General features: G+C 36.7%; 2 protein-coding genes across 2 annotated transcripts in view; one reads left to right on the top strand and one right to left on the bottom strand.

Annotated features, from left to right (window-relative positions):
- Window positions 1–11310, top strand: part of LOC149025418 (small ribosomal subunit protein mS47-like) — a 34530-nt gene extending 23220 nt beyond the window's left edge. Inside the window, exons 7-14 of the mRNA XM_089145651.1 lie at window positions 7901–7985; window positions 8561–8646; window positions 8749–8870; window positions 9762–9822; window positions 10407–10505; window positions 10597–10698; window positions 10778–10819; window positions 10899–11310. Of these exons, the coding sequence (XP_089001777.1) occupies window positions 7901–7985; window positions 8561–8646; window positions 8749–8870; window positions 9762–9822; window positions 10407–10505; window positions 10597–10698; window positions 10778–10819; window positions 10899–11018 (717 nt within the window). The 3' untranslated portion in view covers window positions 11019–11310. The remainder of the gene's footprint in view (window positions 1–7900; window positions 7986–8560; window positions 8647–8748; window positions 8871–9761; window positions 9823–10406; window positions 10506–10596; window positions 10699–10777; window positions 10820–10898) is intronic.
- A 973-nt stretch (window positions 11311–12283) lies between these two features.
- On the bottom strand, window positions 12284–17819 carry LOC149025417 (leucine aminopeptidase 1-like). The gene is made up of 10 exons (XM_089145650.1): window positions 17525–17819; window positions 16961–17381; window positions 16657–16851; window positions 16235–16460; window positions 15375–15501; window positions 15175–15270; window positions 14127–14204; window positions 13279–13339; window positions 12870–13057; window positions 12284–12611 (listed from the first exon to the last, which is right to left on the bottom strand). The coding sequence occupies exons 1-10, from the start codon at window positions 17720–17722 to the stop codon at window positions 12483–12485; spliced, it is 1719 nt and encodes a 572-aa protein (XP_089001776.1). The 5' UTR covers window positions 17723–17819; the 3' UTR covers window positions 12284–12482.
- Between the last annotated feature and the right edge of the window lie 7353 nt (window positions 17820–25172).

Below are 25172 nucleotides of genomic sequence, written 5' to 3'. Positions count from 1 at the left end.
TCATCTACAATTTTCAATGATTGAGATCGGTTAGAATTAAACCAAGTCACCAAGCCATGGGTCGTTCAATCCCGATCACATGGCCTGGGGGGCTTATGATGAGGATAAAATAACACCAAACCAGGTTCAAGACCTTCAACCACGATCAAGTCAAGAAACCCCGGTTGGGATTGGTCCAGAGTTCGAACCAGTGAGTAACGTAAGGGTGAAGAAACCTTAACGGTTACAAGAGACGTGATCCTGTGGAATTCGGGATACACGATCGTGACTTAGAAGGTAACTATACCAATATGGAATGAGAAATTGTGCCAAAGAATGTAATAGAATTAACTCCAAAAGAAGGGTAAAATCCTATGATCGGGTGGCCACAAAAAGAAGGCAAGGATCGATCCAATGGTTGAGAACCACAAGTAAATCCTATATAAACTAAAGGATCACATCGAGTAAAGATAACTGAATCGTTTCCCTCCATTAATTCGTTCAATTCAAGCTCTGCAACTAGCCAGGGCTTTGTGGTGTTCCAATTACTGACTCAACCTTCGGAGGTGGCTACCCGACCGCATGGTCGGCCCACACCTAACGTCTATTTTGTAGGAATCTGAGGACTGAACCAATTTTGGACGCATCACCACCCATGTCAATTATTTTTTTTTTTTGGGGGGTACATAAACGGGGTCAAAACGGCCCAAACAGAAGAAGAAAGAGAAACTTAAGGGGAAGGTATATCCGCCTGAAGGATCCCCATTAGGTTTGGTGGAGGATCCTAATAGAATGTCAACACATCCATGCTATGCAGCGAGACCTTTGACATCCAATCAGCAGCCTTGTTTGCATCCTTGCAAACACGTGTAAAATGTAACATGCTGTGTCCTGTTGCCATTGTCTTGATATCCTTTACCAAGATTGCATACCTCCCTTCACTGTTGTTGCCCTGGTCTATGAGATTAATGGCCATCAAGGAGTCGGACTCCACTTGTAAGGGTAGGAGATCTTTATCAAATGCCACTTAATCCTTCACGAATAGCTCGGAGTTTTGCCTCAACAACTTGGCATCTTCAAATGCAAAGCCTTTTTTATTTTATTTTATTACTTTAGACCTAAGCTTTATGTACAGAGAAGACACCTTCAATCCAACCATATGAGTGGCATCAGTCTCAATCTTGGGGGTTCCTACTTGGAGATCCCCTTTTCAGTCTTTTGGCACAAGGCCAAGTATCCTCCACAAGCAATTATCATTAGCCTGGTCTTTGTCTTTTCATTTCTTAGTCTTGCTTCAAGCCTTCCTATTTGAGTACGACAAGTACCAGGCCTTACAGAAGTGTGCTTTTCAGCACCACAGTATTTTTACATTCATTTCCATTCCTACATTATTATGACCCTTTCTAGTCAGTTATCACTCAGCCTTACTTGTACAAGCTTAGCATAGTTCTCACAATCACCATTACAAGATCCACATTTATTTAAAAAAAAAAAAAGAAAAAGTAAATTCTGAATTAAGCAAGTATAGGCCTTGGGCATTGTTTTCTATTCAAGTATTTCAGTCATCACACAAAACATTACTCAATTCCATGCTATTTTCTTTTCAGCTTAAGGGACTACACATAATACACTTTAATGGATTGCACAAGCAAAAGAAAATAAGATCTCATATTGTACCCATTTATTGAGTTGTACCACTCACATGCATTAAACTTGAGTTCTACTATATTACTTAACTGTTCCTGTTCCAGGCACATTTCTTTTGATCCAAATTAATTGAAGCCCACACTTTTTCTTATTCGAGCTCCCATCCTACAAAACATTTATTCCATCTAGAAAACCCAAGGTGCTAGTTATTAAATTACATTGGGTTCCTAACAACCCTAATGCCAAGCTAAGATTGGTTTTTTGTTTTTATTTTATTTTTTATTTTTTTTTATTTTTACAGTTTACTTACTACTTGAGATTCAGCCCCAAAACCCAGTTTTTAACCTTCTTTGAAAACTTTAAACCAACTAGGTTCAGCCTGGTTTATAAACCTAGTTTTACTATTTCAACGTGATCTTCCTTAAAAAAACTAATAATTATCCAAACCCATGACTAACTTATGAGAAATAAGTCCTAATCATATGAAAGGAGAGAGGGGCTCGACACTTACCATTAAATGCCCGGCAACATCTTGGACTTTCCCTTGAATGCAACTCTTCAAGACTAGGTTCTTTAAGATTGTTTAAATTACTAAACGTATGATGCAAAAATTCTTGAGAAAGCTAGACAAATGGTTGTCAAGCAATTCTCCATGCCCTCTTCGCACCAGGCTTCCAATAGGCAACAATTATTTAGAACATCTCTAGTAAGAGTAAACTAAATCCATCAATACCACTTGTTGTATTTTTGTTTCCTTCTTTCTTTTACATCAATATAAATCATCCTTACTATAGTACATTGGCTAAAAGAAATCAGGGAAAAGGCTTTAAATTGAAGCTTTTTCTCTATTTCATAGAGCTGAACTAAGATAATAAATGAAACCTCTATCAACAAAATGAACCTTCCCTATGATGCGCATAAATCTGGACCAAACCTTAGGTTTTACATTAGCATACTAGTATGGGTGCAATCTTGAGAGGGAATGCCTTTGCTTCAAGTTCAAGAATTGCCTAGAATCATCAAGAATCAAGATGAGTTGCAGCCCACATTATGGGTTGGCAACCAAGCATTTTCACAAACACCTGGGCCGCAACGTTGCATAGCCTTCTAATACAACTATTTTTTCTAATTCAACAAAACATGCATCCACCCTTATAAGTAACCCCAAAGAATATTTTCATGACTTTAGTTTCAGAAATCAGAAAATGATCCAAGGGCTCTAAAAAATTAGATCTCCAAATAACCACATCCATTCTTACTCAGTTCAGGTTCAGCTTTTAGGTATCTAGCATAAAGAGAACACTCAATCACCTTCTAAACCCCTAGGGCAGCAATTGTTTCCATCTCTTGCTCCTTTCTTTCCTTTTTCCCTATCTCAACCGTCTCTCTTCTCGTTTTACAAACAGAAGAGGGTTTTGGGTTAAGTGTTTGTTTCTTTTCTTTTTTTATGTTTATTTTTTATTTAAAAGCCAACCTTGATTTAAATGATCTGGTTCAAGTTTGAACCAAACCAAACCTAGATTGATTCACTTAATTAACCCCTAATTTTAATAAAACAATATTAGAAATTATGCATTCATCAAGGTTTTATTTTTTTAATTTTTTAATTCTTTACCTTTTGTAGTCTCCAACACTGTGACTTGACTAGCCACCTCCCACTCCAGGACCTAACCATATCATAGATACAATTATATTAAAAAAAGGTGATCCAGATGCATAGCATTACATCCTTCTCTCCTTGAAATAAATTTTGTCCTTGAAATTTGTTTACTTTATCAGTCGAACAAATAAGGATATCGGGTCTGCATATTTGTCTCCAACTCTCAAGATGCCTCATGACCCGAGTGGTTTCCCCATAGTACCTTAACAGGTGGAATGACATGAAAGGGAATCCCATCCTAAATAGGGTCCCCTAGTTGATTCTTATTAGGAATTAGTAAGTTGAGTACAAATAGGTTTTGTTTCAAGTTGCAAGGCCATAAAATAACCCCTCTCAGAATGAATAAAAACAGTTCAGAGTTTAAAAAAATCAGAGGCTTGGGTCATGGGGAAGAAAACCCTGCAGCCTGGGTTGAAGAGTGTTTTAAGTTCTGGAATTTTGAGCTCCGTCATTGTCTTCTTCATCTTCATCCCTGCACCAGCCATAGTTCCTCCACAAGTGCAGGTCCAACTTCAGCCACAACTCCAATCGACCTCCATCAAGTAAGTATACATTCCCAGCCCCTTCCAGGTTCCTACCCCTAATCCCCTACCCTAACCTTTGCAAGCCTCGGTCCCTTCTTCTAATCCCTGCAACAAGAAGCCGACAACCCCATCCCTCTCTTTTCCCCTTGTGGCAGCACCAAGCCCCCATTTCCCTTCCCTTTCCCCTTTCTTTTCCTTTCTTGGCCTGCAGCAGCATAGGAACCCAAGAAACCCATCACGGCCCCTTTTCTTGGATTGCACTCTTTGAGTCTGCACAGAATTCCAAGAAAGAAAGAAGGAGAGTGAGAAAAGAAAGAAGAAAGAAAAGAAAACAGAGAAGGAAGATAAGACAGGAGAGTAAGAAAGAGAGGAGAAAGATCAAGAAAGATAATTCCTTCCTATCCTAAACCCTAGTAATCTGAGAAATACCGGACCGTCTTAATTTTGTTAAAACCCTAAACCTTTCCTTAACCTCTCAAAATCAAGATGCACAATATATTACCCATTCTCTTCACCAAAACTATTCCATTAGAAAATCCATAGTTATTTAGATATCCCATAACCAAGAGTTTACCCTTTCTTTACCCAAAATAAACCCATCAACACAACCATAACCTTTTTGTTAGCCCATTTAGTACTGGTTCTAATAGCACCCGGAGGTTAACCCAGACTCTGGGTTACGTTAGAAAACCTGGCTTTCTGGTGCAATTGGAGGTTACAGAGATAAAAGATTACCATTCCAGACTTTTTGTGTTCCATTTGGTAAGTTAGATATGGTGATTCAGATGTACCCTCATTGAGTAAGGGCCAAATAAATAAGATCTTGTAATAGAACCAGCTCGATGGCCTAAAAGGGTGAGGTTTAGGATAGTTCAATACGGTGTATGGGGTGGTTCTATGTGGTGATCTCCTGGGGTTTTGGTTCTTGTCAATACTTCTGGGGTTGTGATGGGGTGGGTTTAAGGGTTCAGGTGGTCAAGTTTTATTTTGAACAAATGGCATTGGGATTGTCTGTTGTGACTAATTTGGGTTGAGGGATTGAGATATGGGTTGAAATCCTTGAGATGGGGAATTGGATTTCGAGGAGTGAGAAGTGGGTAAAACTTGGATCAGGTGTAGCTTTTGTGGTTGAAAGACGGTGCCCTTCAAGTTTTGTTGGGCTTGGATGGGTAGATTGGAAGTTATTAGGTTTCTTTATTTTCAAGGTTTCAAAATCTTGAATATCAAGGAGTTGATGGTTTCTAGGGTTGGTTTGGATTGAAGGTCAAGGGTATGATGCAGAGGCTGTATATGAAGTTAGGTCATGTTTGAATGGGGGAAGTTGTAGATCTAGGGTTTGTTTCATGGAAGGAAAGGTGGCTTGCTTTTTTTTTTTTTTTTTTTTTTTTGGGGGGGGGGGGGTCAGGGTTCAAGAAACAGCAAAAAAAGGGGGAAGGTGGGATGAGGAAGGGATGGCCTCTAGCTTACCTGCTAGAGAGCCTTGTCTTCTAGTGTGGATGTGGATTTGATGAACAGTGTTGGCTGAATCCAGTGCGACATCTGGATCTTGGACTTGAACCACTGAGAAGCTAGACAAACCACTTTTGATGTTACTCACAAGGATCCCAGGCCTCTTGGATATTAGGCGCTAAGATACCAGTCTAATCTTAGATTAGACAAATCTCATAAAGAAGCAGCAAGGCTGATAAGCAATCCACAAATTTAATCAAGGGGATTCATCCCATTGGTGGGGTTATTTATAAATGACTAACCAACCTTACAATGTGATTCCTCTTTAGAGTAGGAACCAGAAACCTGCTGGACATAAGACTCCTGTTAGGGATAGAACTTGAACACTTGACTTAAATAGGACCTCTAAACCATGGAGCCTTTAAAGCTAACCAAATAAGCTGAAGTCTATTGTGCCCTATAACTTAAATTGGACCAAATGCTAACTTAAATTGAACCAGACTTGAACTATTGGTTCAATTGACTTGGTGAAAAGACACAAAAATATACCATGGGGAATTTTGCGCTCTAGTGATGTACCCCATGTTTTAGGTCCATTAAGCTGGCCAATTACAACAGAAACCCATCTAATGAAGGCCAAATCCGTATGTATATCAGCCCTAGGATCTTCCAAACAAAACAAGGCTTCTTTGTTGTGCTGGATCTGCGTCATGTCACCAACATCTTTTTCACTAAGTGAATAAGAAAGTCATCATCAGCATATTCCTCCACATTACTAACTGCATTGACTTGCTGGCAAAATGGAGAGACCTTTGCAACATGCCAATATATATGACAGTAGAAACCCTCTTGTCTTACTACAGCTTGTGATAGTTGCATTCCCTTTATTATCAACAAGCACATGGTTTGTCTTACACATAGGAACTGTATTCGTCAGTCCATGCAGTGGAGAATTTTTCTGTTCTCCCAGTTTGAAATCCTTTATCTCTTCACAGATGATATCAGTTCCTCCCCCCCCACTTTCAAAGCCATTTAGAGGCACCCTGGGGACTGAGCTGATGTGAGGTCTCTTCAGTTCTCAGATCAGTTTGACATACCTTTTCTGCGTGCGTATACCAGTTCTGTTCTCTTCTGTTACAATGTTTTCCTGCAACTGATTCTCTCTCGTCAAATTTGTTACTCTTCTGGTTTGCTTCGAACCAGATTGAGGCAATCAATTCTATAACTTCCCATAAACCAATTTCTGGACCTTCCCCTTGACCTGTGGACACCAGCTCGAGTTACAATTTCCTTCATTTATTGACTTGGTTATTATTTCAGTATCCATCCATGTTATTGCTTCAGGTTCCTCACCAATTCTTAAATCTGCTTTTGGATCTAGTTTCTATTTTCTGGTTTCCCTTGTCATTTGCTAAAACTGAGTTTCCATTTGGTTGCTTGCAATTTTTGTGAATACCTGGTATGTTACATTTGATTGTCAGACCAGAATCAAACTTATAGGGTCTGTTGCCTAATCCTTACAGTCTAATACCAAATTTCTGGCCTCATTGGGCTGTCTTGTTCCTGTTTAAGTTAATTTTCTCTTTTTGCCAGTTCCTTAACCAATCAGCTATCATTGCAGCTCATTTCTTATTGGTGTTCTGAGCCCTAATGCCTAGGTGACTTAAGAACCATATGAGCCCAAATCAACAACATCATTAATGGATCTGGCCTCCATTGGATGAGATAATTTCTTGGAAAGAAAGGAAAAATAAAAACTACAGAGTGATGAGACTATATAGGAAATCATCAGACTATCAAATTCAATTTGAAAACAAACCAAATGAAAAATCATTACTATTTTTCAAGTGCAAAAGTTCAACTTTGCAAAAATCAGCTTTCCAGTGGGACCAAAGAGCAACCCTTCTGAATGACTTAGGTTCCCCAGGGAGCAACCAATCACAGTTGCAGTACTGCAAGTCTCTCTGATGAAGGAGTCACAGAGGGAAAATGTATTTCACTATTGACTTTGAATTTCAAAATGCCATTTAATGGGCCACCCTACAGCGACTTAGTGCAATCTGAGTTAAGGAGAGAGTTCACACTGAGATTTTCCGAATAACTGGTAATGCTTTGGCCAGTCACTTGTATCTTTTAGTCAAAGAATCTTGTTCAAGCTCTTACAACCTGACCCCCCCCCCCCCCCCAAAAAAGAAAAAACCTAAGGAAAAGAAAATGAAAAAGAAAACACATCTGTGTGCGTGGGCATGTGCCTTGGGGTGGTTGGGAAGGGTTTCATTTGTTTTGTTAACTAATCCTACTGACTTTCTTCTGTTAAATGTCAGTATAGAACTGTAGTGCACAATCAAAGCATGTTATTTTTTTTTATTGTTAATTAAAGCATGTTATTCATCAGCTAGGGAATTTTTTTTTTTTGGTAGTTTTGCTATTTTGATAGAGATTTAGTTTTCACCCATCTATACATACTATTACTTCATCAGAGAATAGAGATCACAACTTTCAGATGTTCCTTTTGCATTATATTTAATAGCATGCTCTTCTTCCTCCAAAAAAGAAAAAATAGCATGCTCTTCAATCTCCTTGTTATTTGATACATGCAAGCAAGTTTGAATTTTGCTCACAATATGGAGACAAATGACAGGTATTTGCTACTCCAGAAACTCAAATTGGTTTCCATCCTGATGCTGGGGCTTCTTTTTACCTTTCTCGTCTTCCTGGCTATTTAGGTTGGTCTAAGTATGCTCTGATATTTGCTGCCACTTCCTCTTGATGGTGAACTTCTCTAATTAGTCTAGAGTTGTATGGTGAATAGATGTTTTTATTGGCTTGTTACTTGGTTAGTTTAAGTATTTGTAATCTTGCCACTTGATTAATTTGGATATGACTTGTGTCCCCCCCCCCCCCCCCCAAAAAAAAAAAAAATAAAATCCCTTCAATTTCAAATTATCCTTCAGTCTGGACTAAAGATGGAATCATGGTTAACTACATTTTACCAAAATCAAAGAAATTCTCTGGTGCATTACATTTTTCTTGGACGTTTGACCTTGAGGGTACAAATTTGAGAAATTCCCTCCATAAATTGCCAATATATAAAAGCGTCCTTTCAGTTCCTTTCTTACCATTTTCTAATTAATATATGCTAGATGTGTTTGTTCCTGCCTGCTGGTGCAACAAATCATGCTAGTATTATCTATTTGAGCAGAAAGTACATGTTACTTTATGTAAATAACATGTGCCATTATTCAAGATTTTGTGACCTGGTAGTAATTTTGAAATTTGTTTCTTGTTTACTGTATTACAGGGGAATATTTGGCCTTAACAGGGGAAAGGTTGAATGGAGTTGAAATGATTGCTTGTGGCCTTGCCTCTCACTATTTCCTAAACGCTGTATGTTTGCTTCATTTCATTCTTTTATTCCACAGATATTTTCCCCCTTAGTATTCATATGTTTTAATATCCCATTATATGATAATTGACTTTCCTTAACAGAGACTTCCCCTGATTGAAGAACGACTCAGTAAATTGATGACAGACAATCCTACTGTCATTCAGTCTTCTCTTGAGCAGTATGGTGATCTAGTCTACCCAGATAGAAGTAGCGTAATTCATAGGTAGTGTCTGTTTTGCTTTCCACCCTCACCTTCTTCATGGGCTCATGTTATATATATATTTTACATGCTATTTCTCTTCATAGCAAGTGTTAAAACGAACACTAAGAGATGACAAACAAAGAACTAAAATCAAGGCAACACAGAGATTTGATATGGTTAACACACCAACACGATGTGTTACATCCATGGGCTAAGAACAACTTTCATTATATGTATGCAAGAAGGTTATGATGGAAATCTTAGAACAGCTAAAATGGCAGTACAAACTCTTACCCAAAACCCTAAGTCAAAACTCCCCAACTCTCACAATGAGTTCACAAGAGAATGTGCGGCACATATATATAGTGTTCCAATTGGGTAAATTGTCGATCCTCCAAGCCCTTTGCTTTCATCACAAATCTCAGAAAACAGGTCATTTGGGTTGCTCACCAAAGTATGTTGGAGGGGGTTAATCTTTGAAAGTGGGTACAAGTATTCCAGGCACACATCACAGGAATGACAATAGATGCTAGTACTGCTTTGAGAATACCTTGTCAGACAGAGGTTATGCCGAATATTCTGTTCTTTTTGAGGTTACCTTGTCAAAGGCAAAATACTCCTTTGGAAAGCACTGACCACTGTAAATTTATTTTTATCGTCACCAATGTGTCAGTGACTCAGTTTTAGAAATTGTTGGCTGAATTTTATGTATGATTCTTGGATTTGTGTGAGAATTATCTACATTTAGAAATCTGAGGCTGACTACGTATGAAACATTCTCATCCTCTCACTCCCCATCCCCCTGGTGGCCAAATATAAAAGGACCTTTTGTTCGTTTGTAGTTTGTTATATATTTGTTTTTACTGTGATATTTTTCTGACCTTTCAACTCCTTGTTTGTTCATTACTTCAGGATTGAAACAATTGATAAATGTTTTCGCCATGACACAGTTGAGGAAATCATTTCTGCTTTGGTAAGTAAAAGCTGTACTCCACCCCACCTCCTCAACCCTGCAAGATTTTTTTATTAATGAAGTTTTGAGAATCTTTGTAGACATAAAAGGATGTCTTACACCAAAGCAGTTTTTCCTTTTATCAATTACTAAAGACTTGAGAGATCTCTTCTCTTAATTGAGAAAAGCCAAAGTCTTTGATTCCTTTTTCTTATTTTGGCCCATCTCTGTCAAAACTTGAACCATGGTTGCAAGAAGGGGGGTGGGGAGCTGGGGGAAATGCCTGGTGGGTTGGTGGCTTTACCAATTTACATAAACCATTGCATTGGTTTTAATTTTCTCCCTACTGGAAAGGAGAAGATGATTACTACCTATCGAAGAATTTTAAGTTTCAATGTATTGGGTAAGTTTTCTACCTTAATCAAAGTAGAGACACACAAAAGTGCTATGTCAACCTCAACTCCTTTCTCTGCTTGTTTGTCTAATGCCATCAATAGATCATTCCAGGTTCAAGAATAAGAGAGATACTACAAATGCTTGATTTGAAACTGGTTCGCTGGCTAACTTGACTCCTGCTTTCTGGTGTTGTTTTCCCCCTTTCTTAGGAAGATGAGGCTTTTCATTCTTATGATGATTGGTCTAAATCAGCACTCAAGAAACTAAAAGAAGCTTCCCCTCTGAGTTTGAAAGTTGCTTTACGATCAGTGAGATGCTAGCTTTTGCTTTTCACTTGTTCCATAAGAGCTTGCATACCTGATATGCTGACTCTTATCTCTTTTTTTTTTTTATCTTTAGATACGGGAAGGGAGATATCAGTCTCTTGATCAGTGCCTTGTTCGTGAATATCGCATGTCGCTTAATGGGATTTCTAAACAGATTTCCAATGACTTTTGTGAGGTATGTGATACTCTGGTCTCCTATATGAGAATACTTTTTATGATCCTTCACTTCTTACACTACAGTGTTCCTTGTATAGGGGGTCCGGGCGCTATTAGTCGACAAGGACTATGCTCCAAAGGTATCTCATTTTCCTTTTCGTAGTGTCTAATGTACTGTTTTGCTGTGCCAATAAATAATTTAATGATCCAAAAATGCAGTGGGATCCTCCAACTCTGGAACAAGTCTCAAAAGATATGGTGGACTGCTATTTTTTGCCACTCAGTGAATTCGAGCCTGAACTGCAGCTACCTACCACATTACGAGAACCATCTGTTTAAGGCAAATATATAGTATGCCATCTAAACTCTGAGGTTGCAATTGTGCCCCATTTTGTAAGTGGCAACAGTTGTCAACTAGCTGAGGTGTTGCCATTCTTTTCTGGGATAAGGTCCTGCCTGTTTATTACTGTTTACATCCACCCACCTCCCTTCTACTGTTGCCAGGTTTGTTGTAGTCTCCAGTTGAATGTTTGGTTTCAGCAACCCTTATTACGCACAAATGCACAAAAACTTCAATTTTGTTTAGTTTGTGGATCCGATTGTTTCAAAAACAAATTAACTGTTTATCGTTGATGCTCAGTCATTATGGAAATGTGACCTTTAAGCAATCTCGTTTCTTCTTCCATGAACTCCTATTCCTGGTTCTGCTTTCTGTTATAATATGCTATTCATGCATTGTTTGTAGCAGTTGATAAAATTATCACACCTATTGATCGTGTAATGAGGATATAAGGTGAATCGAGTAGAGACGAATACTTGGGAGTAAACAAAGAAGTCACTTTCAACCACGGAAACTCACACACACCACTTCTTGTGAAACCCAGTTTGCTGAGAGATCGATATCAGCCTCCAACAAGTAAGCCATCTCTTCTCATGAGACCTTGTAGCAAGGTTTACTATCCCAGTATCTTGATAAGATATCGATGTCAGCCTTCGTTGAGGACCCACTCTCCCAATGCTCTCCAGCTTCATCCTCTGTTCTTGTTTCTGTTGTACTCAAAGTTAATCATTATAGAGTTTGTGCTAACCTTTGAACGTTAAAGTGACTATGTAGTAGCATATAAAAGGAATTGGCCTCAGTGTTAGAGATTGACACTAACAGGTAAAGTGGATTCTTCCTCGTGCCACCAGCGTTAGTTGCTGGTGCTCAAGCGGCAAAAGGACTCAAGGGATTGAAACAATAGATAAGTATGAGAAGGATTCTTCCTCATCCACTTACACTAGTTGCTGAAAATCTCGCATAAGAAATGCTAGGCATTCTTTGCAATAATAATGAACATTAACCATAATTATCAATCTGTTTTTAGGCTAATTGCCAACTAATTTTAAGTGGGCTCATCTCGCCCTTTCAGATACATTTTTTTCCTAAGACTTGGACGACCCTGCTCCACCCACCAAGTTTTATAGATGTTATTAGACGCGAGCAGCATGTTTTCTCTATAAGCAAGGGAGCCATCATAACTTTCACCACTTATGCCTAAAAGATCTAATAATGTCCAAACAAAGTGATGAGCCAACTAATATACAAAAATAACACAAGGATATAAAACATTCACCCCAAAATTTTATTTATCAAATAAAAGGAAAGGCGCTAAAATGTTTTATAATAGAGAACATGAAGAACATGGAGAGCAATTATTCATCACTCCAAGCTAAAAAAGACATCCATTAACCCAAGATATCTCCTCCAGTTCTTCCAGTACCCATTCAGGTATCCAGATTAGGCGATCCCCTTCATCCTGGCTAAGCAGAGTTCTTCAGAACCCATTCCACCAGAGTTGAAACACCAAAACCTGTTCCACACTTTTTCTTTTCATTCCAAACAGGGCCAGCCATGTCAATATGCATCCATTGGACTTTCTCATCCACAAACTGCAAAGTTCAGGAACCTTATGAGTTTCAAATTCTGCTGGTTACTTCGAAACAATCAAATACTCTTCACAGGGGAGGGAAGATATCATTTAACCCATGGTATGGTCTCAGGAACCAGATAAATTCAGAACAGCATATTCAGTGAATTTTGGTATAAATAACATTTATGTAGAAGTGTCGGCTGATTTTTCCTTTCTTATTCTTCTTTTTTTTTTCAAAGACCATCAGTAGAAAGTAGAGAATTAAAAACATCTTTACCTGTTTCAGGAAGAGAGCAGCAGTGATAGAACCACCTGCACGCCCTCCAGTGTTCACCATATCAGCAACACCTGATTTCATAGACTCCCAATAGCTCTCCTCCAATGGCATACGCCAGAGCTTCTCCCCAGCGGCCTCTGAAGCAGCTATAACCTCCTTTGCCAGGTCATCACTTGGTGAATAGACTCCTGTTCAATTTAAGTTCCAAATGTAAGCCCTTAGATTCAAGTTTTCAGAGAATTTATCATTTTCATAGAAAACTGCAAATAAACCCATGGGTCACTTATATGGCTTTGTCATCCCTATATTATGGATCTGCAATCCACATTTTCATACATCTGGTCACATAAATTCTGGACAAAAATATGCTCCAAAGAATTGGAGTCGGAGAAGGATTAAATGAATGCACCTGCAATATTAGGCCCAAGTGCAATTATACAAGCCCCAGTCAAAGTTGCAAGATCGACTATCTGAAAATCATAGTTTAGGTGTTAGTAAGAAATCTAAGCCTACAAAGCATCCAAAAAAAATATGTTGAAAAGAAAATCAGAAAGTAAAATTCTATAAGGCTGAACATATAAGATTACACGAGCAAAATTACCATATGCTTTTATAGCAATACGAAAAGATATAAACAACATCATAATACATCTCAATGAATTAAAAAGGAAAAATCTAATCATCACGCGAAAGAACAGATTCTTTCATTTCTAAACCAAAGCCACATGACCTGTGAAATTTCCCAAAGCAGCAAACCTTCTGGGGAAGTATCTTTTTCTTTTCTTTTTAATAAAAGGATTCCATTAAAGGCACTCAGTGAGGGGGACGAAAACTCTATGCTATACATTATGATGCTAGAACCCATTAATTGAGAAAGAATTCTAAAGAACAAAAAACATTGCTCACATCTTCCAAGAAGCTCACAAGAACAAGGAAAGTGAGTTATCTTGTGGTACATTTACAATTCAGTTCTGGAAATGAATTTCCAACCACAACTCAGAGAGGGTATCTAAGATTTTATGACTATTGTTTAGGGAATTATACAAGCACATGTACTGAATCACAACACCACATAAACACATATGCCATACATGATACATGTATATGGCCATAAAGATTTTGAATGACGGTAAACCTTTTTTTACTCTTTTTTGCAAATATTCACTTTCTTGGTGGGGTGAATCAATTTAGGACCAAGACCCAAGGATATAGCATGCTCATTCTGAATAAAAATGCAAAAAATCATGAGGATCATACCTTCTCTACGCCTTGATTGCAAGCATAAACCAAAGCATCTGCAAGTGTGAGTCTACCTTCAGCATCAGTATTATTGACCTGCAATTCAGAAATACAGCCAAGAAATCATGTTTAATCACGCGCGACACACACACACATACACGTATGTAGAAGTTGCAAAGTAATACAGATTGTTAAGAATGCCAGAGGAAATTCCTAAAGAACAAGTAGGTTTCTCTCAAGGTTAACATGTTAACTTTGACGACCTCAAGTACCAAGCACACATCCAACACTGGGTGCAGTCAATACAATGGATAAGTTGAAACTCTGCTAATTTTGTTAATGTACAGTGAAATCCACCACCACCACACCAACCAACAAAGCCCACAGCCAACCACCCCCCCCCAACCCCAACCCCACAAAAAAAAACTCACACACAATGAGACACACAAAGGAAGGGGAAAAAAATAAAAAGAACTCGGATATTGTGTCCAATCTATCTATCAATACCCAAATAATGAACCCAACTTAGGATTTAGGAAGTATCTGTCCTGTCGGAACCAAAAACCTAAGCAAGATTAGCATAAACTGTTAAACAGAATGGGACACTGATAAACAGCAGGAACAGCATGGGAAATTCTAAAACAAAAGTTGCTCCATATTTTAGTAGAACTATCAGCAAAAAGGAAAAGGATAAGAAATCATAATTTAGGTGGGTAAAGATTTAAGGATGGGATGTCCTCTTAATGTTTTGCTTGGGGATACCAAATGGGAAGCAGGCTACTGCTTAAGACAGAGCATTTTGATGGATTTGATGGGATGAATTGTGAAAATATTGGCCAAGTCCGGACTTAACATGCATTGACAGTAAGGGAAACCGCTAAAAGAGTTTTTAAGGATTTAATGAAAAAGAAACAACTAAAAAAAGACACCACTATACACAGATAGAGCATATGATTTTATCAGAGCTCATTTGAAGAGGTAGAAAATGTATACATAACCAGGTATCACAAATCATCCCTGAAAACTGAACACCCCATATGTTTCAGTGAGACACCAAAATTTTTACCTCAATTGTTTTCCCATTTGAAGCTGTAACGACGTCCCCAGGTCTCATTCCTGTACCACTAATCATGTTCTCACAAGCAGCAACAATGAAGTGTACCTGGAAATACAACACATGTTCAAAGTTCAACTACGTACTTACACTTGAGTTTCGGGCACTATATAAGATCAGACAGGCCAAGTGAACAAGAAACAAAAACTTGCCTCAACTGCTGGAGGTTTGATTTCGCCAATAGCTTTTGCTGCACCTAGAACTGCTGCTGAACCTCCCATGTCAAATTTCATGAGTTCAATCATACAGCCTGGTCCTGTCTTGATGTTGTAGCCACCACTGATAACATTGAATTAAAGCAAACTAAAGGATAAGCTTCTAAATTCAAATTCAAATTCAAATTCAAATCCACCGTAACAAACTCTATCCTTAATTGATCTTATATCCAACCGATCAAGAAGAGTTTGAGTTATGGTTAAAGTGCAAACAAGTTGTAGAGTTTGATTGTAAACAACTTGTAATTCCAATTGTAATTCAAGTAATATTAATATACATCTCCCACACATGAATTTGAGTGTGGAAGAATTCTCTCTCAATGGAGTTCTCTCTCAAATGAAACTCTAACTCAAAACATTCAGCATAAAACCATAGTCTGTACATGTATAGTCTCAAAAGTCAACAGAAACACGAACGCTAGTGCCAATTTATCTCCTGCTCTCTCTGACCGTTTCAACATCACAATAAATAAATAAAAAGTAGGTGCTGAAAAAATTTCAGTAAATCAGAATGAGAAGTCCTCTATCAATCCACAGACATAGTCACCCGTGCTATCAAGGTAAGGTATATCCCAAAAAAACTTCAAATTCAAGAACAAACCGACCAAACAGATGCCATTAAATTGATTAGGTTCTTCAGAAATTTGGACATATCTATAATATTAGATGTTTTGGACCTAGAAGAATTCTTGATTTTCCGTGAAACATGCACACACTATTTCAGTGTCACCATCTAAAGAATTTAAAGAAACCAATATTACAATATGGAAAACCACATCTAGAAAAGAAACAATTACCTGTCAAAAGTTAAACCCTTTCCAACCAGTGCCACCTTGGATTTGACAGGTCCAGTTGGGGGTTTGTAACATAAATGGATAAAATGAGGAGGATTGGCAGAAGCAGCAGCAACACCCAAATAAGAACCCATTTTCAACTCTTTGCACTTCTCCACATCCAATATATTTGCAGTAAAAACATCACTATGCATGGAAGCAATCTTGCAAGCCTCTTCAGCCAGTGCACCTGAGGTAGGAGGAACAGATAATTAAAACCACAATTTGATACCTAATTCACTTCAGCTCCAGAAAGCAACAAATAAATTCACAGAAAGTATATCCAATTTTTTGTGATTAATTAAACAAGATAAACACCGGTGTACGGTTCCACATATGTTGAACGGGTGAAGAATTCACAATGGAAGTTCATAAATCGTACTAACCAGGGGTAAGTACATTTGCAGGTGCATTAACGAGCTCTCTTCCAAGAATTACACCCGAACAAACATCAGTAGCGTACTTGAGATGCTTCTGTAGTTCGGGTCCAGATCCCAGACCAATAATATCAACTGACTTCAAAGAAGCTTTCTTCGATTCTGACTTAAATCTAATATCTTCGAAAATGCCCAGAACAGTTCCTGTTACAACAGATCATGATAGGTTGAAATTTCCAAAAAAAATAACAATAATTATAAAATATAACAATAACAACATCAATCTCGATTGAAGGAACCATCAACAAAATACCCGAAGCGATCGCTGAAGCAATCTTAAGCTTTGAATCATCGGAGAGCCCTTCAGAGGAAGCAAGAGTAATAGCCACGTTACTTGCTTGGGCAGTCTTAGCAGCAGATGCAACAGCTTCACCAAGGCCCCTGTAAGCACTAGCAATCGAGGATGGTGTGCACTGGCCAAGCCCAATCAAACAGATCCTCTTAGAACCTAAACCCGGAAGCCTATGAACAGTTGACTGCCCAGCTTTGCCAGTAAAATCCTCTTCTGCCGAGGCTTCGGCTAACAGACCACCCAAATGGGTATCCAGCTTTCCCAAGATCGAGTTCTGAAACTTGCTATTCTCATCCTTAGACACATCCTTCTCAGTGACCCCGACTGCGAGAATGTCTCCTTTCCACTGCACCAAGTCGATCTCTTTCACAGCAAATTCAATCTGCAAGAAATTTTCGCAAACACATAAAGCCCACTTCAGAGTAATCATAAAAATGACATCTTTCACACATATTCAAGAATGAATACAGTTAAAATGGAAAACCCAATCAGTTTTAACATATTCAGAGCCACAGAATGAGAGACCTTGGGGAACTCGACATGAGCAGGCTTAGTAAGACCAAGAGTGGCTCCAACAATAGGTGCCATGCGCAATCGCCGTCCAGAACTGAGACGGGGAGCAAGAGAAAGGGAAAAGATCGGAGAAGGTTTTAGTCTAGGAAGAATTGAAGAAGTCGAAGAACCCACAAGCGAAGAGAAAAAGGAAACAACTATAACAGACATCGTCGGAGATACAAGTCTATTTATTGACTAAGCAATGATCTCATCAACCTCAGCATCATGACTCCATGATGCCACCATCCAATGAGGGTTTCTCTGCTCTCCATTTACAAAGATCATATAAAATCTTCCATCTTACTTATCCAATCCAATGCTTTGTTTATTTTTGTTTTGTTCGCAATAAAGTATGGGAAGACATAAATGCATATGGATAATAATTTTTGTCATATAGTTTTTTTTTGGGTGGTAAAACATCATATAGATTTATGTAATTTTTTTGGATTATCTATATAAACACCAAGTTTGTACCATGAAAGGGTAGTCGCAAACAAATATTTTGATTACACCTAAGGTGCTCAATCTTGTCAAAAAGATTTAATTTTAATGTTCAATTTATTTATTACTCTCGATTGCATTCATCATGTATTCTTGTGTAATAATCAATACTACCATAACAATTGCTTCGACATGCAATGATTCAACTTGACACTAATTTCTCTGATTCCCATGCCACAATTCTCTTTGATGTGCCCCATTCTATCATTTGAACATCGATGGAGTCTGAAAGACATGAGATTAAGATAAAAGCTACTAGGGACAAGATTTTGGAAATCCATGAGTGGAGAAGAACATTTTAACAGTTGATGTTGATCTTTGTAGTTCGTATCGGACTAGTACTCCTTGTACTCAATGTCACATTGCAACAAATATATTCAAGTGAAGTCGGACTTTGTATTTGTCATTACTTGAGCTCCGTTTAGCCCTAATTGACTAGTCTTTCATGATAAATGTATGATTATATATACACATAAAACCATGCTCAGCCTAAGTACTCAACCTACATAGGTATTGGCATTGTCAAGATCAAGAAATGAAAATAACGTACACCAAGTCTACTAGTATGCTGAAAACTAGATTGACCTAGGGTCCAACCTTACTATGATTTACAATGGTGTTGAATTCACTCAAGATATAAAAGGTCGGTACTCGCGTAAGTCACCTTGTAGCCTAAAAATCCGGATCCATCTATTTCGTTGATGTGATTTTTGTGAATGCACAAATGTTTAGTGCTTTTATAATAGGAGATTTCACCCCATACCCATAAATCTACAGATTCACGTTTTTAGTGTAAAAAGATGATCTCTAAATTTCATAAATCCAAGGATTTTCACAATCAAATGGGCATAAATCTCGCATTCATGAATCCATAGATTTGAAATCTCTGGATTCATGTAACCAAATAGGCCGTTAAACAAGTTGATGATTTTAATAAAAAATACGAATAGTGTGAAAGATCTCATACAGAATGAAAGAAGAAAAAACACATCACTAGTGGATCATATAATCAAAATTTCTTAAAAGAAAGGGAAAAGAAAAAGAAATTTAAGAAGACAAGTAGATGAGAAGATCTTTTATTCGAAGTTAAATGGATGAGCAGAGAAAAATGCTCATCAAAACTTGTATGCACAAGAGAAAAACCCAATGATAAGAAAATTTCAACCATCATTTTTTTTTTGGTTGGAGGGGATTTCATTCTGGTATTCTTAGACTGACTATTTATGTAATTATGTGCGTAAAAACCAAAAAAAAAAAAAAAAAAAAAAAAAGCATGAAGCACTGGAAAATGCTTATCAAATCTGACAGAGTACAAAAGGACCCAATGGGAGGAAAAGACAAATTCTCAAAATCAAAATTTTGAATAAGATGTGCAATCCGACGGTCTGAAATCTCATTGAATGTGAACACAAGCAAAAACCTTTTCTTTATTTTTTTGGTAGAACAAGCAAAATTCTTGTGTCATTCTTGTATTCCTGAGCGTCAAACCAAAGATAAAGAACAAATGCTTATCAAATCAGATAGAGGAAAAAAAGCACCCAATGGGAGGAAAAGTTTAGTCATTGGATCTCATCTCTATGGGACTTTTGTCATTTTTCTACTCCTGAGCATCAAGCAAAGGGAAACCATGATTTATAATAAGTATCCTAAGATGCGATATGATAGTACTATAGTAGTTGATAGTGCTGTAATTTCCAACCCTATTCAATCCTTACAGTTGAAAAACCCCAGATTTAAGATTTGAGTCATCAACATAAACTTATATTGTAATTGATAGGTATCAGATGCAATCGATGCGATATATATCAATATGTCTCTCTTTATTTTCCAGAGGGTATGTGCCGAATTGCATCAAAATTTATTGACAAGACAATACATTTCTTAAAATGACCTCGCTAATGCAATGATACGAATACTTTAAACCTTGAGGGAAAATGTATCCTCATGCTAGCTTTAGCTTTAGCCAAGAAACTCATGAGTGAGAAAACCATTTCCACATAAACTTTTCTTTTCTTTTTTGGTTGGAAAAAGAAATTGTGTCGAACTACCGCTATTTCTTGTGCTCAATGTCACAATCTTAAGATAAAAAACACAAAATCGAAGCCGGCCCCATTTGATATAGGAGGAAAAGTATCCAATGAATCTTGAGGGGTGACTCAGTTGGGGAAAGACCAATGCTTTTTTATAGGAGGTTAGAGTTTGAATCCCCTCGAGACTAGGGGCGAGCCTAGGGGCCTGTTTGGTTACATGAGTCTGGAGATTTCAAATATCTAGAGATTTCAAATATATGGAGTCATAATTTATAAAATTAAATGTTTGGTTGTGGAATGAAATTTGTGGATTCATCCTAAAAAATTATTTGATCGACGTGATTTTTGTGAATGTGCAAATGTATAGCTTTTTTGAAATCTCTGGATTTCACCCCTTACCCATAAATCTACAAATTCAAGTTTTTAGTGTAAAAGGCTAAATTTCTAAATTTCATGAATCTAAAGGTTTTTACAACCAAACAGGTATAATTCTCAGATTCACGAATCCAGAGATTTGAAATCTCTGAATTCATGTAACCAAATAGGCCCTTAAGGATGTAGTCGAAATGTATGTGAGCTAACTCGGATGAACCTCAGATTCAAAAAAAATATAAAGAGTATCCAACGAGAGGAAATATTCAGCCATTAGATCTAATCTATAGGAAATTTGTGTTATTCTTATATCCCTAGATGCATCATATATACATTTCTCTCAAAGGAAAAGATCAACACCTCATAATATGGGATTGAGAGTTTGAATCTTCTTGAGACTAGAGGCAAAGGTCTGTATATAAATAATAATTATCCCTAACCCTTTATATAAATTTACCAATTTTTCAATAAAAATGAATTAATAACAAAATAAACAAATAAATAAAGTAGAGCATCAGGCAAAGTAATAATTATCATTCAGCTGATTAATATGATACATACATTCACATTATCATAGTTTCATCAACTATTACATGACTACACATGTAAAACTAATGAATCACATGAAAACTATCTATAAATACCATAACATTCCCATTGGAAATGATGAGACCTACAGCCAAACAATTTAAAATCTACAACATAAAACAACTTTTACCATCTCTAAAGAAAAACTTAGACATGGAAGGAAACCAACCAGCAAGTGAGCACTTATTTTCTTTCTATTTCTCACTTGTTTCAAATTCAAGACTATATTAGGGCCTGTTTCGTTACATGAGTCTGGAGATTTCAAATATCTAGAGATTTCAAATCTATTGATTTCAAATCTATGGAGTTATAATTTATAAAGTTAGATGTTTGGTGTGGAATGAAATCTGCGATTCATCCTAAAAACTATTTGATCGACGTGATTTTTGTGATGTGCAAATGTATAGTTTTTGAAATCTCCACCTAAATGATGAAAATTCTATAAGTAAACATGTGAATCTCTAGATTTCATGAATCTAGGATTTTTACAACCACGGGTATATGTAACCAGAATCTTAACAATTGATTCATTTTTTATCTTATAAATTTCCCGGTCCCCGCACCAGCGAGAATATAAATATATCTTCTCTACCTATTATGGCAAAGATGAAAATTCTATAAGTAAACAAATACAGTGTTCCACTTATATGTAACCAGAATCTTAACAATTGATTCATTTTTTATCTTATATTTGAGTTATATATATATATATACTAGTTAAGTAGCACACGTGCAAATGCACGTGACCAGGGGTGGATCCACTACAGGCGGGGCCATGCCCCCCATCGATTTTTAGAATTTTTTCATAATTTTCTTAATTTTATCATTTTTTATATTAATTTCTTTTATTTTCCCAGTTTTTTCTCTTCTTACATGTGAAATTTCACTATTTCCCCCCCCCCCAATATTGAGAACAAATTTGAAAGGTAAAATAATGGGTATAAATGTCATCCCTATCTAAAAACTAACTCCTCAATCCTTATTTATTCTCCCCTCTTTTCTCTCTCACATGTTTTCTTCCTATTTATTCTCTCATCTTTCTATAAACATGAATTAAAGGAAATTTTTGGAAAAAAAAACTCTTATTAGATATTTAAAATGTCATTTCTAATTAGAAACTCCTCAATCCCAATTTATTCTCTCATCTCTCCTCTTTTCTTTTTATTTATTCTCTTCCATTTATTTTTTCATATTTATTTTTCCCTTTTTACAAGTGTGGGTTAAGGAAAATTTGGAAAAAAATCTTCTCTACAATTGGTTACTCTTTCTCTTTCTCAATTTAATTATTGTTTCTCTCTTTCTTATTTTTTAAATATTCTTTGTTTATTTATTTTTTCTGTAATTTTATTATTTGATTTTATATTGTGAATAAAATGTCTATAGTTAGTAAAGTAACTAACTACAGTTAATTTGCATCTCTTACCTTAAAAAAAAAATGGTTGCTTTAGGGTTGAAGTCTTTTATTTTTTTATATATTTTTTTATGCTTTAATTTACCTATATTTTGTTGAAAAAAATATTATTATCAATAATTTACCTATTTTTGTCAAATATCTATAGGCCCTACAAAATATATGTGGACCTATTCCTTAATATAGTAATATAATTCATAGGTGAGACCCCCAATGTCCAATGGGTCTTATAAGGGCCCACACAATATGTGTACGTGGCGAAAAATCATTGGTGCTTCCCCAATATGAACTTCTATTCTTCGGCCCCCCATATTGAATCTTGGTTCCGCCCCTGCACGTGACCACGTATGAATGATTAAGAGAGTGAGATCTTGAAAATTGTTTGTGAGATATCCATATGCAATAAAATAAAAACAATCACAAGTGGAGAAATGATAATTTTCTAAGTAAAATGACATGCATCCTAATTAAAGGAAAGATAGAATCGTGCATTCTATAATCTCTAACACCTTATTCTAATCGAATATTGGGAATACCATTTTTAAGTTCAATATCGTGGCAAAAAATGTAGGAACAATATTGTGATATGTTTTTTCTCTATCTCTAAATAATTAAAATTATTAGTCTATATGAGAAAATTATATCACGTGCAAATGCCACCCTAATAACAAACATAAAAATATTATGATGCAAATAAATCCTTTTTGTTCATGTATCCAAAACTTGTGTATACTCCAGCCAATACACTTAACCAGTTGGCATTGAAGGAGTGGTTAGAGTTGCTGGGTGCTTTTCAGAGCTAGGTCTATTTGGGACTTGATTTCAGCTGATTTACAGCATACGTAAATGCTTAAAAAGAAAAGAAGAACACTCTACCCCACCCATCCCTAAAGTGTTTCATTACTGCAATCATCCAACTCCTACAGAACTACACCAGTAAATCAAAATAGAGAACAATCATGATGGATGGCGCCACTGGTCCATTTGCTATAAGCATCAAGAAACCACACTCCTAAATAAGGCCAAACATCAAGAAATCAAAATTATTCGAAGGGTAGATTTAGACTACAGAATAACTAATCCTAATAGGGTGAGATAGGAATCATTTTTATTGCTGAAAATTATGGTAAATAAGGTCAAAACACGTAAAGATATGTCTAATTTTTTTATCCGAGAAACCCTAATTTTATCCTTAAATAGTAATTAAGCAACAACTAATAATTTATTATTAATCGGATTGCGGCAACATGGACCACCGGATTGGCACAATACTTCAACCATGAACCATATCCAGACAGCAACTCAAAGTGTCAAATACAAGACCTCTACATGAGTCAGATAATTAGAATTTGCTTTTTTAACACAGATGAATCAGACGATGAGGTATGCTTAGAAGTTTTAAAGGAGTTGGAATTATCTTGTGAGAAACCAAATTTTGCTGTGAAAATGCCAAACTTTGGTTGACATCTCAGAAGAGAACAGAGAAGAATTGTTGGCTTTGGTTAGGGTTAGATAGGTACTTCTTGGTTAGGCCAGTTCCATTTTTACAATAAGTTTCCTAATTCGCTTTCTAATTTCTAACCATACTAATATATTATATTAGAAAGATTTGACATTTTGCCCCCGAAAAAAAGAAAGAAAAAAAAGCTACATAAATCTTAAATTCAGAAAGAAACCAAAACACAATTCCACCCAAAAAATAAAGAATAAAAATAAGAATCCTCTTTGTACTTAAATTACCCCTTTTTGGAATTTTGAAGGACTCTTCTTGTTCTCACTCTGTACTAAAGAAATCGAGTTCACCCAAAGTATCCATATGTGACTGTTAGTAGTTCCATGCATGGTGTGTTATATATCAATATCATTCCAACAACACGGTGAATTGCTTGGTTTTGCAGGTTCCTCATATTTATTGTTCCCTCAAAGAGCACAACAAGAATGTGATCATGATAACGAGTTGATGAGAAAATCCAAAGACAGCAACAGAAAAGAATATGATATTTCAGAACTTTACCAAGCACATCTAACCATACAAGGTCACGGAGAGCAAAATAGCAGATATACACAATATAAGAAAGAAAGAATGGCTATTCACTATTCACCTGAAGAAAGAAAAAATGGTTATTCACTAATGCTGCACAATTGGAGGTAAGTGTTGTTAAATTGGACATATCTGGACCAGTAGGACTTGTATTTAGTGACTGCCATGGGGAGCCATGGCTTGTAGTTTTCCATTGTAATGAACGACAACATCATTCTCTATCTTTGTCAAGTGTTGGATCATATCCAAGTCCCCACACATGCCAGCTCCAATCCAGAGGATGTGTCAAATTGTAGAATGTAATCACTACAGATGGCAATGAACCAATCTTCCAAAGTGTCTGGTCTTCATTTTGCATAGAATTAGATGAATTCTATCAGCAAACAACATGAGTACTAAGAAGTTGAATGAAGAGTTACAAGAATGGAAGCACGAGTGCAACAAATCAAGGATCATCAATAGGGTTCTGCCTCTTAAGAATAGTCCAATCATTAATCATTAACACATCAAGAAAGAAAATCAGTGACAAGCTACAGGATCAACCCACAAGGGGGGGGGGAATGGGGGGACCTCCTAGACTTCTCATCGTTCACATGTTCAACATGTAGAGAGGTCAGATGGTTACACATTATCAGGATTCATCAAGAAGATCTTTCGCACCACAAAAGTAAAAAA

The sequence above is a fragment of the Hakea prostrata genome, chromosome 2, assembly GCF_041222555.1.
Source record: "Hakea prostrata isolate BN-2017 chromosome 2, UWA_Hpros_2, whole genome shotgun sequence".
NCBI classification, from domain to species: domain Eukaryota; kingdom Viridiplantae; phylum Streptophyta; class Magnoliopsida; order Proteales; family Proteaceae; genus Hakea; species Hakea prostrata.
This window is presented reverse-complemented; position numbering and strand designations above follow the sequence as displayed.

Excerpts from the sequence above, each read along its gene's own strand:
- LOC149025417 (XM_089145650.1), bottom strand. The coding sequence starts at position 17,722 with ATGTCTGTTATAGTTGTTTCCTTTTTCTCTTCGCTTGTGGGTTCTTCG. Across the intron at positions 13,058-13,278 it reads ACTTGGGCCTAATATTGCAG|GAGTCTATTCACCAAGTGAT; the intron begins GTGCATTCATTT and ends TAAATTGAACAG. Across the intron at positions 12,612-12,869 it reads CTGCTCTCTTCCTGAAACAG|TTTGTGGATGAGAAAGTCCA; the intron begins GTAAAGATGTTT and ends TGAACTTTGCAG.